Raw genomic sequence first — 16,445 nt, forward strand, 5'->3', positions numbered from 1 at the left:
TGCTTTACACTTACTTTTCTTGCATTTAGATTTGAACTAGCATTAAGTTCAGAAAAACAAAAAAGGCACTTAAGCAAAATGATTTATGTTTTCACAGTTGTGTTGTATTGGTGAACTTAATTAGAAGACGCTTCTAATGGGTTATTTTTTTCTTTGAACCAGGTACAAGAGGAACTTGAAGGCACTGTATTTTGTCCACCCAACATTTCGTTCAAAGGTGAAGTATATAATACAAAAGAAAAAGAATGATTTGGGTGTTGGCAGAGTAGTGTGTAAGACTAGCATGAGGAACACAGAAGTATGTAGAAGACTTCCAAAGCTGTATAGTATTTTCTGGATCAAGAGTCAGAACTTGAAATTCATCCCTGTTTTTGATGTAGCTGTAAGGTTCCAGTGTTAGTGGCAAGCTGAACTCCAGTACAGCACAGCTGTCTGTTTCCTGTTCTTTGGATCTCGTTTCTTTCAGAGAAGCTTTCTTTTGTCCTTTCTCCTGCTGTCTGGTTGGCAGGATGACAAACCATGAGCGAAGACTTTTGGAATTCTTTCCTGTAGTCCATTTTTGTGGATATTATTGTTTTCCTGTAGTTCATTACCTGGCTATTTCACCTTATCTCTCCCCATAAGAGGTATTGCAGGTATGTTCCATACCATCTAGTGAGCTGCCCCAATAAGCCTAAAGGCAGAGGATGATGTATCAAGCAACCAAGAGATTAATCAGGATTAGAGAGTGTAGAGTAATGAGGTAAGATGGGAAGGATGTCTTTGTGACATGGGGTGCAGGAGGACCCTGTCAAGCCTTCAGAAAGTGAAAAGCTGAACTTGTCAAACAGTAAAATGTTACCCTTGGCTATGATCTGTGTAGGGGAACAGAAGATGGAGTGCTCTTTCTTCCATACTTAGCAGCAACATGAGTACTTCAGATGAACTGAGTGTTAGCAGTAGCCCTTTCCAAAATCTTTGTTCCTCCTTTTTAAAGGTTAGAAATGTGATCCTCCATTTTCATGTCAGTTTAACCTCTGGGTTTATTGTGCTTTTTTGCTAATGCTGTTTAAGTTGGAGAAAATTTGTTTACCTTGAAAAAAAAACTTCAGTTTGCACGTGTTCAGCAGGAATTTCTCTAACTGCTAAATCCCCAGAGATTCCATTCTTCCTATGCATGCTTACAGCTGGGACACTGAGACTTGGAACTTTTTGTTTTTATGTAGATGAGACTGAGGCTTCCTAACAGTGCCTCATCCAGTTTCTGCCAGAATATTATATTCCCACAGCCTACATGTCTGAGGTTTGAGTGGTAGAATTAGAGCTTTCAGCTCTGCTCTTGGAAATCTAGGAACTGACATAGAGATCTACTCAAAGAACACTACTTAGGTCACAAAGTTGGGTACTCAGAAGCTAGAAAATACTTGTATTCTAGATTCCCAATAGCACTTTATCTCCTTCCTTTCTTCCCATGCAAGAATACGTGGTTCCTATTTGGTTGGGAAATACTTCATGTTGAGAACGAAAACTAATGTTTGCCAGTTTGTTACTATGGCCCTTGTGCCCTTGAAAAAGACAAGGAAACTCGGCAGATCTTTGGAGCAACCAGTTATTTGGTGGGAAGCATGGAGGGTGAGAGTCATAGAGGTCCTAGCTTGCTGGGAAGAGATTTCTTTTGTATTGTATTCTCACAGCACAGCTGGAGTCAAAAGAGGACATGTGTCCATGTCTTTCAGCCAAGCCTTTTCTTGAACTGAAAGACGAGTGGGATTTCTGCTGGCTGTTGCAAAGGCCATTAGCTTATGAAACATGATGTGGAATACACAGCAGAAAKTCCTGGTGGAGAAGGTGGCAACAAAGAGGGGATGTCTTTCCCACCCCTCCTTTTTTGGCTATTTTTGGGCCATTGGCCCTGTGGAACATTGCTAGCCCAGAAGTGTCAAATCTCTTCAAAAATCTTTGGCTCATTCATCTTCCTACTTGGAGCACTTACTTCCTTTCCTAGAAATGCAGGAAATAACCCATGTCTCAAATGCAGAAGCAAGGCTTGTGCTTTCATACAGCTTCCAAAGCCCATCACCCTTGTACACATATTTCATTAAATCTCCGATTTAAATGATCCATTTTACAGCTCTSTTGAATCCTGGCACAGCTTATAGCTGCCATCTGTTAGAGTTGCGTAGTTTATTTCTGGGCTACAAGGGATCAAGAGACTTTTCATCATGCCTCTTCAGAACTGCACTTATTTTCTAGGGATGTGAATGTACTTTTTAAAATGTGAAGCTGTTTTAAATTATATATATTCTGAGGATAATTGCCCATCTAGAACACATGGCTTTCAGTCTACAGGGAAGAAGGCTCAGCAGTTATCCTAAAACACAGAGTAACTGAAGCGGGGTGTGTCACTGCACAATCCAATCCTGCTTTTATTCATTTGCTCCTGTGAGCATTCCTGGGATCTATGCAAGAACTTGATTCTCTGTAGTGCTTCTGAAAGATAACAGTTTTTGTGATGAAATTGCTTGGGAAGATGCACCRAAGGTGGCAGCAGTATATGTCTCCCTTTTCACCCAAGTAGGAGTGTCACCAGCTTCTTCCAAATCTACCTTCATTAATCAGAGAAAATTGTTTTTTTTTTTCTTTTTTTTCTTCTCTCCTTGCAAGCTACTCTTGCAGTGTGAACTCTCGGCCACCAACACTTAGATTAAGAGAACTTTCCTGAAATGCTGTTGCAAGTCCCTTCATACTGCTACATGTAAATGCAYTTCTGCTCATTACTGCTTTAGCCATCGATATATAAATAAAACAGGGCATTTGGCTGTGAATGCTCTCAGCTCCCCTCTTTAAAAGCTCTCCAGACTCCACACACCGCTTTCTGCAGCTTTCTTTCTGTGTGTTCTGAGTGAAACAGCAGTGGCTTCATAGGAAACAACCTTACACGTGGAAATTCTGTCCTTGTAAATTTAGGAACTTAGCTGTGAATCAAGAATGTTTTAAAACTATAACATACCTCAATATTCAAAATAGATATTCATAGACATCATAATCGTCATATTAATTATGAAGACTTYCTGTCTGCTTTTCCATAATGGTATAGAAGCAGTTTCTGGAGAGCAGAAACCGATATAAAGGCAGCTGCAAATTGCTTATGACTTTTCTATACAAGATCCTCATTGTAATAAACTTTTTCTAGATAATAGTAAGTTTCTCTTTGGGATATGACCCTCTTCAGTGACTCCTGGCTTGTTTTATCTGTTTTTTTTGTTGTTTTTTGGGTTTTGTTTTTTTTTTTTTCCAGAAGCTCATGCAAAATGTCACTTCACCCAGACTTAAGAGTTTTTTCTTTTCTTACACAGATGTAATCTACTGGCTTCAAAATTTTTTTTTTTTTTTTTTTTTTTTTTTTTTTTTTTTTTTTTTTTTGGGGGGGGGGAAGGGGGTGCTGTTGTTTGAGGTAAAGACACCTGGCATTTTAACCTTGTGGTTTTCTAGCTTGGCAGAGTGACTTTTACAATCTTTTACTCAATTCCAAAAACAGTAGGAACAACAGAGACAAACTATCAGAGTGCARTTCATTCTATTCTCAGTGCAGTAAGCACCAACAGAGATTTTTGTTTAATTAGCAGATAAGGTGTGTCAAACTGTGTGCCTGAGAGAGGAAARTCTCTCTTCCTGTTAAGTCAAATAGTTTTCTTGATGTCTTCAAATATATTCCCTGTGTTCCTATTAGGTTTTTGTATACTGAACATCCATAACAATTATTTAATGTTTGTCATCCATAATATGCCTTGGAATGAGCACTACTTTGGTACAGGATTGCAAGTGTATTTTCTGCTTTAAAAACTCGTTGAAGTGACGGGTTAAGTGTCGCTCATAATCAGAGGTCTTGTTAGAAACATACAGCAATAGTGGATGCCAATAATAATCTGTCTACCTGCTTTCTGCTAACATGGCATGTCCTTAAAATAAAGACACCATTTTAAATTTTCTATTCTGCTCTCCACCTCCTTTTCCCTTTTTTCTTTCCTTCGTCATAAAAGTATGCTATTGTGAGGAGGCAACATAGTTATTCCAGGACAGTTTTTAAGTATCTAATTTTTGTTTAAATGTCATATTTGTGTAGTTCTTTTTTTTTATTTAATGTTCAAACTTATCTGGAATTCCCCCTTCCTTAAACATTCTTCTTGTGGTATTTCTTTTCTTCTGTTAACTTACTGTAGCCAGTGTGCAGCTGTGCTTGCTTACGAGCACTTGCACCTATCTGCTAAAATGCCTCATCTGGTAAATGAACAAAAGATTTCTCTAGCAAAAATTTCACAAAAATGTAAAAGGAAATTTTTAGATGTCTCTCCTTTCTTAGATCTGTATGTTCTTAAACTGCAGTCCTGGTCAGTTTACTTTAGGACCATCCAACTAGCTGCTTCTGTTTTCTCCAAGATGAGTGATCTTGAAGTATACGAAATACCGTGACTGTTCCAAGGTTACTTTCATGACTCGGCAGGTAGGAAGTGAGACATTCTTATGCTGATATGGAACCTTAACATAAGAAGAATGGCTGGAATTACTGAAAGGATGAGGAAAGAGACACTTATCAGAGTGGAAAGATTTTCCTTCAGTTCCTTCAGGATCTTTTTTCCTTTCCTTTCCTGCAGTTTGATTGCCAGAGCAATTCTTATGTTGCACTCTAACTTTCCATTGTGCTAAGGTTCTTCAGTATACACAATTTTTGTGCTCCCTACCATGCTGTTGTTTGTCATCTCTCTGCTTTCTGTCTGGTTGTCTTTTGTGTTACTCGTACTCAGCTGAGCCAAAAAATGCCATTCTACAGTAGACAGTCAGCCTTCAGCAAGTAGGTGTGACTCTTGTTCAGTCAACAAGTGTCTCTCTGGCCCTGTCGCTGTGACTTTTTGTTCAATGTTCTTTGTCCAGTATGGCCTGACATAAGTTTGCATCTTTGTTTTTGCTATATGCTTTTGTTCTGACATTTTGGGGCATCTTTCTCAAGGTAGACCAGGTAAGTGCTAAAGATAYTAGAATATCTGCCTGTCTCTCATACCTTTTGTGATCAGAGTTTTTTTTCCTATGTTCTTTGTTTCAGATAGCTTTAGAGTATATGACCAGATCATTCCTTTCTCTTAAAATCTGTTCTGTGTGTTATCTGCTCTTGGACATATAGTTTAGTCTGCACTGTTTTGGCTGTCTGGATGTTGAAGAACATCTTTCTCATTGCTGTGCCCCGCATGAGGTGTAGTTTCTAGGGCTTTGAGTGCATTGTTGTATCTGACCCACGTTATTCTCATCTTGGAGAACTGAACCATCCGTGTATCTGATTTATATGGAGCCTAGCACTCTTCCTGAGTGGTGTTGCTCTGCTGAATGGTCTCCCAGTTTGGAGTGCCTCACAAATTTCTCCATCCAGTAGCAATGTTCTTCAAGACAGTTTTCTGTGTCCATTTTAGTGACTTTTCTGCCCAGAGGTGTATTAGAATTTCCAAGTGGAACAAATTGGAATATTTTTCCTCCATATTAACGTGGCAGCTAAAAGTTTGTTAGCAAATGACAGTTTGACTTCTTTTAGAAGTTTGGCTTCTGTTACTTGAAGCTAAACCTTCTTTCATCAGCACCAATCTGAAAAGTTTAGAGTGACTGCAGGCATTCTTTCACAGGCTCCTAACCCCTGATCTGAACACTTGTGTCCTACAGAACAGTAATCTCCAGTTCTTGCAAAGATTTGTGTTTTTCTTCTCCTTCAGTCTGCCAGAAATAGACTAGATGAGAAATAAAGAAATAATATAGTTTTCAGTTTTAGGAAAGTGATTTTAAATGTAGAAGTCTGTGCAATCAATCTAAAAAGTAATATTTAGCTGTTTCCAGAAGTATCAATGGTGTCTTACTGGCCTTTACAAAACAAAAATTCCTTGATCTGTTCGCATCCAAAGGAGACGAATTGTATATACATAAAGTAAAATCTTGTACAGTAAGTTGGTAAGACTTTGACGTTTAAGAAATGTGATAGAACAGAAGGAGAGGCAGGCTTGCATGCGTGCTCTGCCAGTCCAAAGCAGAGAGGAGATTTCAGTAGTACTTCAGAACAGCTGGAAGTGTTACTCCCTAGAATTGCCTTTTCTGTAAAAATTTGAAGGCAGGGGGTTAAAAAAAATGTTTCTATTAAATATAAAGTAAAATAGATCATATTCTGAACTGACTAAACCGGAAGTGAAAATTTGCCACTCTGCAGACTTTGGAAGACAAAAGTAGCAGAATAGCTGTCACTTTTCTACAGTAGGAGACATTTATTTGCCTGGGAATTGATGGGGAGGAGCTAGCACTAGCTTTAAAATTCTAAGGACAGTGCTTGCTGTCAGTGGTGTGTATTTCCTGACATCCTCCTGTTCCTGCCGTGATATCAAACCTTCAAGTTTAACTTCTAGGCTGCTTAACTATGGAATATAATGTTGAATTTGAAGGTTCTGAAACAGCACCATCATAATTTAGTTTTTGTTGGGATTTGGGGGCTTATTTTCAGGTCTCAGCATGGTTTTTCACAACCTTCACCATCTCAGGGCTAAAGGACAAAATCCACTATGTGGAAAGCCTTCAGCAGTTATTCACAGCCATACCCCCAGAGCAGATTGATCTCCCCCCTTTCGTCCTCGAGTATGATGCGAGGGTAAGTAATTTTGTGTGGCAGGATCTGTCTCTTCTTCCAAGTGTAGTTATTGTGTATCTCCCATTCTGCTCTGCAAAAACTTTAAAAGGGTTCCCGGAGAGTCTAACTATTCTTCTGTGAGTAGCAGTTTTCTTAGGCTTGTGGGGACTTTTTGGTTTTGAAGTCTTTTGTTTTCTAACTTCAGTCTAAAGAGAGGCTTTGGCCAAGAAGCAGACCCCCTTTCCCAACAGAGCAGTCTCCTATGTACAAAAAAAGACAATCCTGCCTTTTTTTCASGTATCATAACAGGCTGAGAGCCAGTGGATAAGATAAATTAATGTTAGAAGATTAGATTAGTTTGTGAGTATAGATCAAGATGCAATGTATGCCGTGCATTACAGTGCAGGTTGCTGAGCTCAGACATAGGGCTTCTGGGTCCACAGATTTAGTTAAAACAAGGTTCAGCAAGTCTGAAGCTGAGGCATTTCATTGGTACCTGTTGCATAGAAAACAGTGGCTGGTCTCTATGCTCTTGAGTTGAAGCAGCCTCACCTATGCAAGTTTTAAAGGAACTGGTCTCTCTTGCATGCCCAATTTGCTCATTGCCTTGTAGCCTCTCGCAGCTTTCAGTTGTCAGTGGTGATTCTTCAGTGGCTTTTGTGACTGTGAGGAAAGCTCAGCAATCTTGTACCTGCCCCAAGAAAGATTGTTGTGTCTTTCATCTTCCCTGTCCCATATCAACAAGCACACAGGAAGGGGGTAGGGGTAGAAGCAGAACTGTTAAAGGGTGCCTTGCCTCTGTGTTGGTCCCTCTTCTTCCTCCTCTTCCTTCCCTATCCCAGGTCTCTGCCCAAGTGGTGGGAGGAATATGAATTGCATTGTCAAATCAGTCCAAAGAGTACCTGCTCTGACTACAGAACAACAGCTCCAGCCATGGCATGTCTGCATGGTCAACTTTGTCTTGAACCCGAGAGACTGGCTGTGCAGGCACTTGTGGCTTCCTTGCATCACAGCTTTGGCTTAATGGCAAAATCTTAACCTGCCCCTTCTGCTTAACAGAGGCAAAACCAATGCCCTGGCAGGTTACCAGCACAGTCGTCTTTCGGTTGAATCGTGGCTGTCACTAATCATGGAAAAAGTCAGAGATATGCATTTATTTATGCCTCTGTATCATTCATCCATTGCATCAAGGGGTGTTGGAGAAGACTTTTGTTCAACTGATTGTTCTGTTCTTTTTGTAGGAAAATGGGCCTTACTATACTTCTTATCCCCCGTCCCCTGACTTGTGATCTGCAGTCCTGCAATACTGCTGGTTTCCCATGGATCCGATGACTTGATGCCTGCCAATACCATGTGCGTTTGCCCATGTACAGAATTCAGAGAGAGGGTTTTCCTCCCCAGCTCTGGTATTTTTTTACTGATGAGATATTTTCAAGCACTCAAGCAATCAGAGAACTTTATGCCACTGTGAACTGTACAACTATTTCAAATATATTTATCTAATGGAAAAGTTGATTTCAGGATCACTAGGTGTRTTTTATTTTCTTCTTCTTTGAAGTTGTTATGTTTTATTCCTGAATAGACTTTCTCTTTTCCTGGGAAATCTATCAAGAACAYTTGATCATGTTTTTATCTAGTATTATGATTTTCCAGCTCCATCTGTAAAACCCATTTTTGACTGGTCTGTATAACTGTTTTACAGTACCAGCCTGACACTGTTGCTCATCATATGGTCTCTGTGCTTCATATCCAGTTATTTCCCTTTCTGTTAGTGCTGATTACTCTGGTCTTGACCCAGCAGAAGTATCTGGAATTGGGAATACCATGTCTGCAGGCTGAACAAAGAACTACAGCCAAGCAAAGATTACTGCAAAACTTAGTACTGTAAGTGCTAGGTGAGCTAGGAGCCTGATAACAGTCCCTGTCAGTTTTCCTTGAATGATGTGACATGTCAGGATGCCACTGTTCTCCAAAWAAGAATAAAAATTGAAAAACATTTGCAGCTTCTTTTCTCTGACTGTAATCACTTATGTTCTTCTTTGAAATGACCAGATATGTTTGTATTATAAATGAATGCCATTTGCCAGATGGATGCACTGGGGAGCAYGAGGGGAAGATCCTAACCAGTGGTGATAAAACTTGTTCCTTAGAGATACTAGTGTCCCTTTTTCTTCCTCCTGTTAATACTGTGCCGTACTGATTTTGACAGACACRGTCTATGTGAGAGCTCAACAGCAGTGGTAATTACGGAATCGGAGGTTAAAAGTCCTCAAGTATTTCCCCCTGCCTGCCTATGGGAAATTAAAAGAGGAAGAAAGAGGTTCTTGTATTAAACATAATCAAAGATGGCAGTCCCAAATACAGAATGATGGAATCCCTAGTAGAAATAATATCACAGCAGTACTGAATAAGAAAATGATATTATACTCCATGTGTTTTCATTATTTCTTGCCCCAAACTGTATCTGCTGCTCCCTCAGTTTTCCTTGTTCTGTCCCTTTTGCAGCAGCTAGCCTTTTGGGCATAAGCAAGAGTTGCCATGAAATACTTGAGGGGGTGAGTGTTAGTGTCCACTGAATTGAATGGAAATGGGCACCCCTCTTTTCTCCTATTTAGAGATGCTATTGGCATAAACAAAAATTCTTTCCTTGGTCTTGATTGTGTGATTGCACGTCACAATTTGCACTTGCAACATGAGAGTTCTTTTTGCTTTCGTAAATTAGGAGCGTGGTGAAGGTTGAGCCATACGGAGTTTCCTTTCTTTCCTACCTTGRTCTCCTTTTGGCTTAACGTTACGCTCGTACTCTGCACATCCTCAGCGYGTTGGTACATCAGTTATAAATGAAAATCATTTGGCTGGGGTTTAAGTATCTTGCATATACAGCTTATGTGTGGAATTGCTTTTTAAATGTTCCTAAGGATCTTTATGTGGTTCCAAGGTGCTGCTAAAGGCTGGAAACTGTAATACAATGGAAAACCACATTGATGTTAATATTTGGTAGTGTTGACCCTTATGATCCATTCATATTTGATTCTTTCAACACTTTTCTGGGGTTTTCTCTTGAGAAACAGAAATAGCAGCAGTCTATATGGAGCAGCTAGCACGTGTCCCTACCTCCTCTTTGCACCTAGCTGTTTACAGCTGCCCTTGTCTAGTGACTCTTTCAAAGCCAGCAGTGAATTTTCCATGCTTCTCTGACGATTTGTGTAGCTTTCCACCCACATTAACCATCTGCTGTTTTTCACACCCGTACCATTTTCTGCAGGGCTCTTGCAGAATAACTAGTGTCTGTTTAATAGGCAGATTAAAGATGATTCAGAATGTATTGTAAAAACAGAACAGTCTTTCAGCTTCACCARCTTATAGCTGATTTCTGTCTCCTTACCTCACAGATGGCTCAGAATCATAAAACCTGAACAGTTTTGCTTAGGACTCTGTCTGCACGTTTTTCAAATCCTAGTCCAGTCATTTTAAGAAATGACTTGGCTCAATGAAGTGTGAATCTGCCTCCASAGCATTTGCAAAGCAAAAAAGGAGATTTTGGCACTATGCATCTTACTGTGTATATTTTTCCCTTGAAAGACTTGGATTAAAAAAAAAAAAAAAAAATCCAAGTCCTACAAATCTCAGTAGCAAGACAGACCTGCATTGTGCTGCAGAGATCCTGCATTTTCCAGTGAGGCAGGAGTCATGGCAATCTACCAATTTCTTTTTTAAAGAAGACTTTTAAAAGTTATAGGTCAGTGGAAAAAAAAAATCAGATAGGTGAAGTGCTCAGGATACTTACTGCTATTGAAAAGTTTAATTGTATAAATCTAATTTTTGCATTGAAACCAACTGAACTGTATTTGTTTTAGGCTGAGATAAACTTTGGCATACTGTCATTCTGGGTGGATACAGGCTTTTATCTTAAAGAGGCCACGGAGGCAGTTTGTGCATGCCGTAAATCTGTGTGAGTTTTAACAACCCTGTCCCAGTGGAGTCACTGCAGAGTTAAAAGTTCTGATAAAGGTTTTATGTCTTGYTTCAAGCTATTTCATACCATACGGAGGCTCAAAAGCTGGGGGGAGGCTCTGGAGGGAAGTGTAATAGCATAGTTGTGTGAGTGTGGTTACTGCCTCTCTGACACCCTGTGTGATGCTGGCATTGGAGTAGCATAGTCACTCTCAGTGACCCTCACACGCAGTGCTCAGGCACTTGCTCGTTATTAAATACAGCTCTTCTGGAAGTGCCCTATATTCCCTTGCTGACAGTGTGATATGTGAAGAGCTGGATTGTGTTTAGCTGATGTCTGACTGCAAACAGGTGATTCAGTCCAAGTGTCTTGGCTTAGCTGGCGTCATTCGGTTAAGCCAGATTTGGATGCAATTGCCCAGGCTGTTGAAAGGTGAAGTATCTGATGGCTGCTTCCATTCCTCCTGTTGTGTTACGTCTTTGGTTCTTTAGCTGGGCACTCTTGGGAAGAGGAGGTGGCAAAAAGGTGCAGGCAAAGTCAAAGTGTCAGCTTTCTACAGGTGATCAAGCTAGTATGAATTTGCCACATAGACTTGAAGCTGAGCTCTTTTCTGTCTTCTCTTGCTGTCCAGACCCTAGAATGAAAACAGTCTGAGTTTTTCTGGTATCTGCTTTTCTCCAGCAGTAGCCTAAAACCTTGATTGTTCTATTATATATGCCTCTTGTCTCATCTTTGTGCTGGATTAGGCCCTCTCCCTGATCTGTCCCTGAGCAGTTAGATGGCTGCAGTGTTGCAAAGGATTAGCATCCAACTGCTGAGACCAGACACTCCATATGAAATTAATTTGGATGGCTCTGCTATTGAATAAACTGATATCAACCCCTCTCCTTTCTCTCCTTTGTTGAACTAAAAAAAAAAAGTTGTCCCCTTTCTTTGGCCTCTCTGGGATGAATCTCCTGTTACAGCTGTGACCAAGCAACAGAATGAATAGTCCAAATCTGCAACTTGTTTGCACCACTAAGTGTATTACAGAAATTCCTGCCTGTGTTGATTCTGGCTAAATGAGACCTGAGCCTAGTGACTTCTGTTAGCAAGGACAGTCTTGGGAGAGGAAGGGAAGAAGAATTCTACTTCCTAAACTGCATTTAGGGAGTAGAGTAAGAAGAAGCYTACTTGAGACAACTCAGGTTGTGATCATCTGGTGCCAAGGAGAGTGAACACTAATACCTAGCCTACATTCCTATATACACTTTCAATTTTCYTCAGTCTGCCATGGAGCAGGACTCAGTGCTAAATTAGAGGAATGAATGACTGAGCAGGTACATGAGCAAAGTGCAGGCTCCTCATAAGGGTAAGATGAGGAGGTGGGTGAGCTAAAGCAGTCCCAAGCCACACTGGAGCAGTGAGTGAGTGAGTGAGWGAGATGCCTCCTTTCAGAATAAGAAAGATGTCTTATGCTTCAATATTGGGATACAGAGCTCCCTTAGCTTGTAGGCTTGAAACTAAAGCAAAGTGCATGGAGGGAGCTTCCTCTAATCCAGAGATGATGGAGACCTTAACTCCAGGAGAAAGATAGAAGTGTCACATAGAGGTTAAGGAGGGCAGAGATTAAAGTGCTGTAGCTCCAGGCCCTTTGCAGTGTGGAGTCTGACTCCTGTGAATGCTAAGCAGATTTCTGAGGGGCATTCAACTACTTGACTATAAAATCCCTTTAAAATACTTTAAACGACAAAACCACTCACAACATGTATAACTGAAAAAATGCCAAGATTCCTAATGCAATTTAGACATAGCTATGGGGGACGTGGCTTTGCTTGGAAGGACATTATGTACAAAAATGAGGGGAAGGGGATTGTATCAGATGATCCACAGCAGCCCAGCTGCCAGCACAGCATCTGTTTTTAATTGGCTAATCAGATCCTGTTTGAAGCCTTTCTCAGCTGTGCTTCCCTTGAAAACCCAATTCCTTGTTCAGATGAGACAGGACTGTTTGTGATTACAGCATGGTTAGGACAAGGGCAGCAAAACTCAGAACAGTTTGCATGCTCGACACTTTCACTAAGATGTTAGGAGAAGAAGCTCTTTCTCTACTGAAGATGTTGTAGGCAGCAGCGTTTCTTCCCCTTCTCTCCTTTATTACATTCTCTCCTTTTTGAGGAGGTGGAGAGGAAGAGGATGATTCTTAAATGGTTATTCCTGTACTGTGAAAAGAAGACTGAGCACCTAAGGCATCAAGCAACAGACCAGTGTTCTCCTCTAACACTGTGAAGGGCTTAATCTCAGGGCTGTAGGAAGGTCCTGGAACTCACTGGGAACTGACCTAAATAGCAAACACTCAAAACAAGGCTCAGTATGATCGTTTTGCTCTTGCTGTATTTTTTTTCAGAACGTAGTGAGAAACCATTTTAAAGTAGTTGATAAGGAGAATGACTGATTTGATCACCATGCTTTTAATAAAGCCTGTAAGCGATGTGCTCTACAACTGCGTGGCCTGTCCCAGAGGTTCCCACTCTGCTGTGYACACCCGTTGCAGGCGACATCCTGCATTGCCCATCTTTTCCCTGTAAAAATACATGTGCCTGACAGCTTCGCAAAGCCACTTGCTGGGCATGACTGTGGGGCTCTTTGGGTGGGAGGGTCTTTGTGGCTATAATAAAACTAAGCTGCTGCCCAGCTGCACAAAGATACAGCATCTTGGGTTAGTGTAACGGAGCTGCAGCCTGGCGGGCTGGTTTACAAAAGGGCTGGAGGGGAAGTTTGCATACGGGGCTGCAGTGCTGAGCTGGACTACTTCATCAACAGGGTTATTCACAGGAACACTTTGGTTTTCGTCATGACTCTGGGAACAGTAACAAACTCACACTGGCCACATAACAACATTGCACAAAACCCGGCAGATGTGTCAGCATAAGACTGACCTGCGCTGGGACTGGGTGCATGTCCTAAACTATCAGGCAGGCTGAGCTTTGTCTGTTTTGTTTAACCTACCTATTTCTTAGAAAGAGCTGATTGTGAGCTGTTTCTCATTCTCACCAAAATGTTTGCACAATAYGGAGCTCTCGTCTTACAAGGTTTAAAAGGTTAATAACAGGAGTTGAGTCATGTAACTACTTGGGCCCACTTAGGCATTGCTAATCATTTGGCAGGAAGAGACAGCATCTGAACAGGTTTGCTTATTCACAAGTAAAATGGTAAGTAAAATCACCTGCCAAAGAAGGGCATTTCAAAGGTGTCTTTGCATATCAAAGACTAACAGTGTAAAAGCACCGCCMTGAGAACAGGGAAGGTGCAACATGGCTCCTTGACTAAATTAGCAGTGAAAATAAAAGAAAACGCTTGCACGGGGTTGATTAGTTGTACTGATCTTCTGGCTCACTGAGTCAATGGAAAACTCTTCAATTAGCTCTCACTGAGTCCATTTTCTGTTGGAGCAGYGAGCTGATCTGATTACCAGCTGCTATGTGCCTGCTAGCTCAAACAGAAGGGAAAGAGCAAAAGCATGCAAGAGAAGGTGGGCAGTTTGAGGCAGGGAGATTCATAGCAGATGAGACCACCCTTYTCAGTAGCAGCTGGCAGTAATTACTGGCAAGGTGTAGCCAGATTGTGCCCTGAGAGTCTCATTGCAGCCCGTGCGGATTCCGGAGCTCCTAAAAGCCTTTAAGACACATCTTCACGGAGCTGCAAGGACCCAGAGATTTGTCAGTAACGTGAGATAGCGAAAGACATTCCCTGAACCAACCTGGCAAGTGCTACCCAAGCACAGAAGAGTGGAGGAAAAAGCCTCAGACCCAGAGGACACATGAATCAACCGACATTAATAAGTAAAGGTGGCTGGAGCAGTCTGTTAAAGCCTTGAGGCTGCAGGCAGGGAAATAACCCTGACAGAAAACTGCTGGATGTAGTGGTGATTCTTCAAGCCTCCCTGAGAGTGCCCTGCCTTGCAAAGCAAAGGCGATGCTTCTTTTGCCTTCCTRGTGGACCTCAGAGAGCTCTTCCAGAAGCATCTGGGCATTTCAGGAATATGATTGTTGCCAAAATGCGCCCAGAAGGTCTTACATGTAGTCACATAGTCAGTGTGAAAGGTGATTCGGTAAGGTGTTACTGAGTAGGGACCAGCTAATAGAGATAATGGCCTTGACCATAGTGATAACRTTAAACAAGTTAAGACTTTATATAAATCCAGCAATGTAAGAACAACCACTAAGCAGTTGTTGCTACGAAACAGGTGAGAAAATTGTACCTGGATTTCAAAATGAAATTATATTTTATGCTAGTTGCAAGACAGCTGTTTTGACATATTCAGATTAAATAGTTATATTAAAAGGAAATACTCTCTTGATAGTCTATCTCTTGATAGCTCTGTTTGGACTTGAGCATCTTTTTGACCCTACAGTATAGCAAAGCACTCCTGCCATATACCAAAGCATGTTTGAGGGACTGATGCAGAAATWAAAAAAAAGGAAAAAGATTAAACACCAACAACTGACACCCCCCAAAAAAAAAATACACAGAAACTTTATTATGCAGCCTGGCCACTACGATAGCAGCTGTCAGTGAACGTTGCATATACCTCAGCTTGGGGCCAACTAAGCCTGGGGGGCACAGTATGCAACCTTAGTACAAAAAAGGTGCCCTGCAACCAAAGAAGATGGTGGAGTTTGTGCAGATAGAGTGGCCCCAAGCAAGCTACCCTCTTCAAAATTTCCAGAGCCACTGATACAGTTAGGCAAATTCTTCTATGCCTCATCACATTTAAATGTTTCATTCTACGCACTATGAGCATCGGTTGTTATCATTAGCGAGCAAAACTAGTTAAGTAGTCATTACGGAAGCAACAGCGCAGAAATATTTTGTGATTAACAATGACCCTTCAAACTGAGTCACCGAAAACAGATGCCGAGGCTGCCCTCGCCAAACCAGTTGCATCCTCCAGTGGCACAGAGCCAAAATGACTCAGAGCAGCATTTGGGCTGGAAAGGCAGGTTGACATTTGCGATAGGTTGCAAGTTATTTTACCAGTGCACATAGGCAGAAATAAGTAGGACTAGAAACTGCTCATATACCTGTGGAAAGTATATTGCAGAAATGGTGGCAAGCTTTTGCAATGGGGGTCCAGTTGATTAGGCTGGACTAAAACCCCTCAAAGCAATGCTCATTGACTGTGCAATGGAAATACACTGCAACCATGAAGAGACCCACAAAGATGATGGGCAGCAAACAGTTGCAGGGGCATCCCATGCCACAACACTGTTTGGTGCAGTTTTAAATTGCTCCTCAGAGGGCTCTGCTCCAGTTGCCAGTGCCCTATGCAGCCTGAAGGGCACAGGGCTTGCTGCATCTGGCAAACGCCAGGAGGGAAGCAGCTGTAGCAGCTCCAGAACACCAACAGAGATGCACACATGAATCCGGAGAGAAGTAGTCTTTTATCTTGGCACTACAACAAGCCCTAATGAGAAGCAGACCACCCAAGCGTTTGAAGAGTGGAACTCACTCACCAGGAGAGTCCACTGCTTTGATCAGCCTTGAACCACCCCGTCCAGCTTATGAGAAATAATAAACTGGGACATAAGAGTTATTTTCATGTGCACAGTTGAATAACCTGACATGGCTGCTGGGAGGGGAGAATAGGGGTGATGTTAGGGCAGTTACACCAGGACATGGCAGTGCAACAAGGAGCCTAGAAAGCCTGCAGAAGGTCTCTAGTTCCCCTCAGAAAGATGTGGGAGCATGGACAGGACATAGGACCAGAACACTCCATTTGCCAGCAGCTGGACCTTTCTAACCAGGTCTAGTAGTCATGAACTTAAAGTATTGTCAAAAGATGCAGAGAGGGGCACCTCTTACAGGAATGGGCCTCTTATG

At 41.6% G+C, this 16,445-nt stretch overlaps 1 protein-coding gene across 3 annotated transcripts in view; it reads left to right on the top strand.

Moving 5' to 3' along the window:
• GDAP2 (ganglioside induced differentiation associated protein 2) overlaps positions 1-8,624 on the top strand; it is a 28,038-nt gene extending 19,414 nt beyond the window's left edge. For all 3 annotated transcript variants that reach the window (XM_085324500.1, XM_085324499.1, XM_085324501.1), the window contains exons 12-14: positions 163-217; positions 6,506-6,649; positions 7,870-8,624. In XM_085324500.1, coding sequence (XP_085180626.1) covers positions 163-217; positions 6,506-6,649; positions 7,870-7,917 — 247 coding nt within the window. In that variant the 3' untranslated portion in view covers positions 7,918-8,624. The remainder of the gene's footprint in view (positions 1-162; positions 218-6,505; positions 6,650-7,869) is intronic.
• The last annotated feature ends 7,821 nt before the right edge of the window (positions 8,625-16,445 follow it).

This window comes from Rhea americana, unplaced genomic scaffold (genome assembly GCF_003343005.1).
Source record: "Rhea americana isolate MKP2758 unplaced genomic scaffold, rheAme1 scaffold_92, whole genome shotgun sequence".
Classification (NCBI taxonomy): domain Eukaryota; kingdom Metazoa; phylum Chordata; class Aves; order Rheiformes; family Rheidae; genus Rhea; species Rhea americana.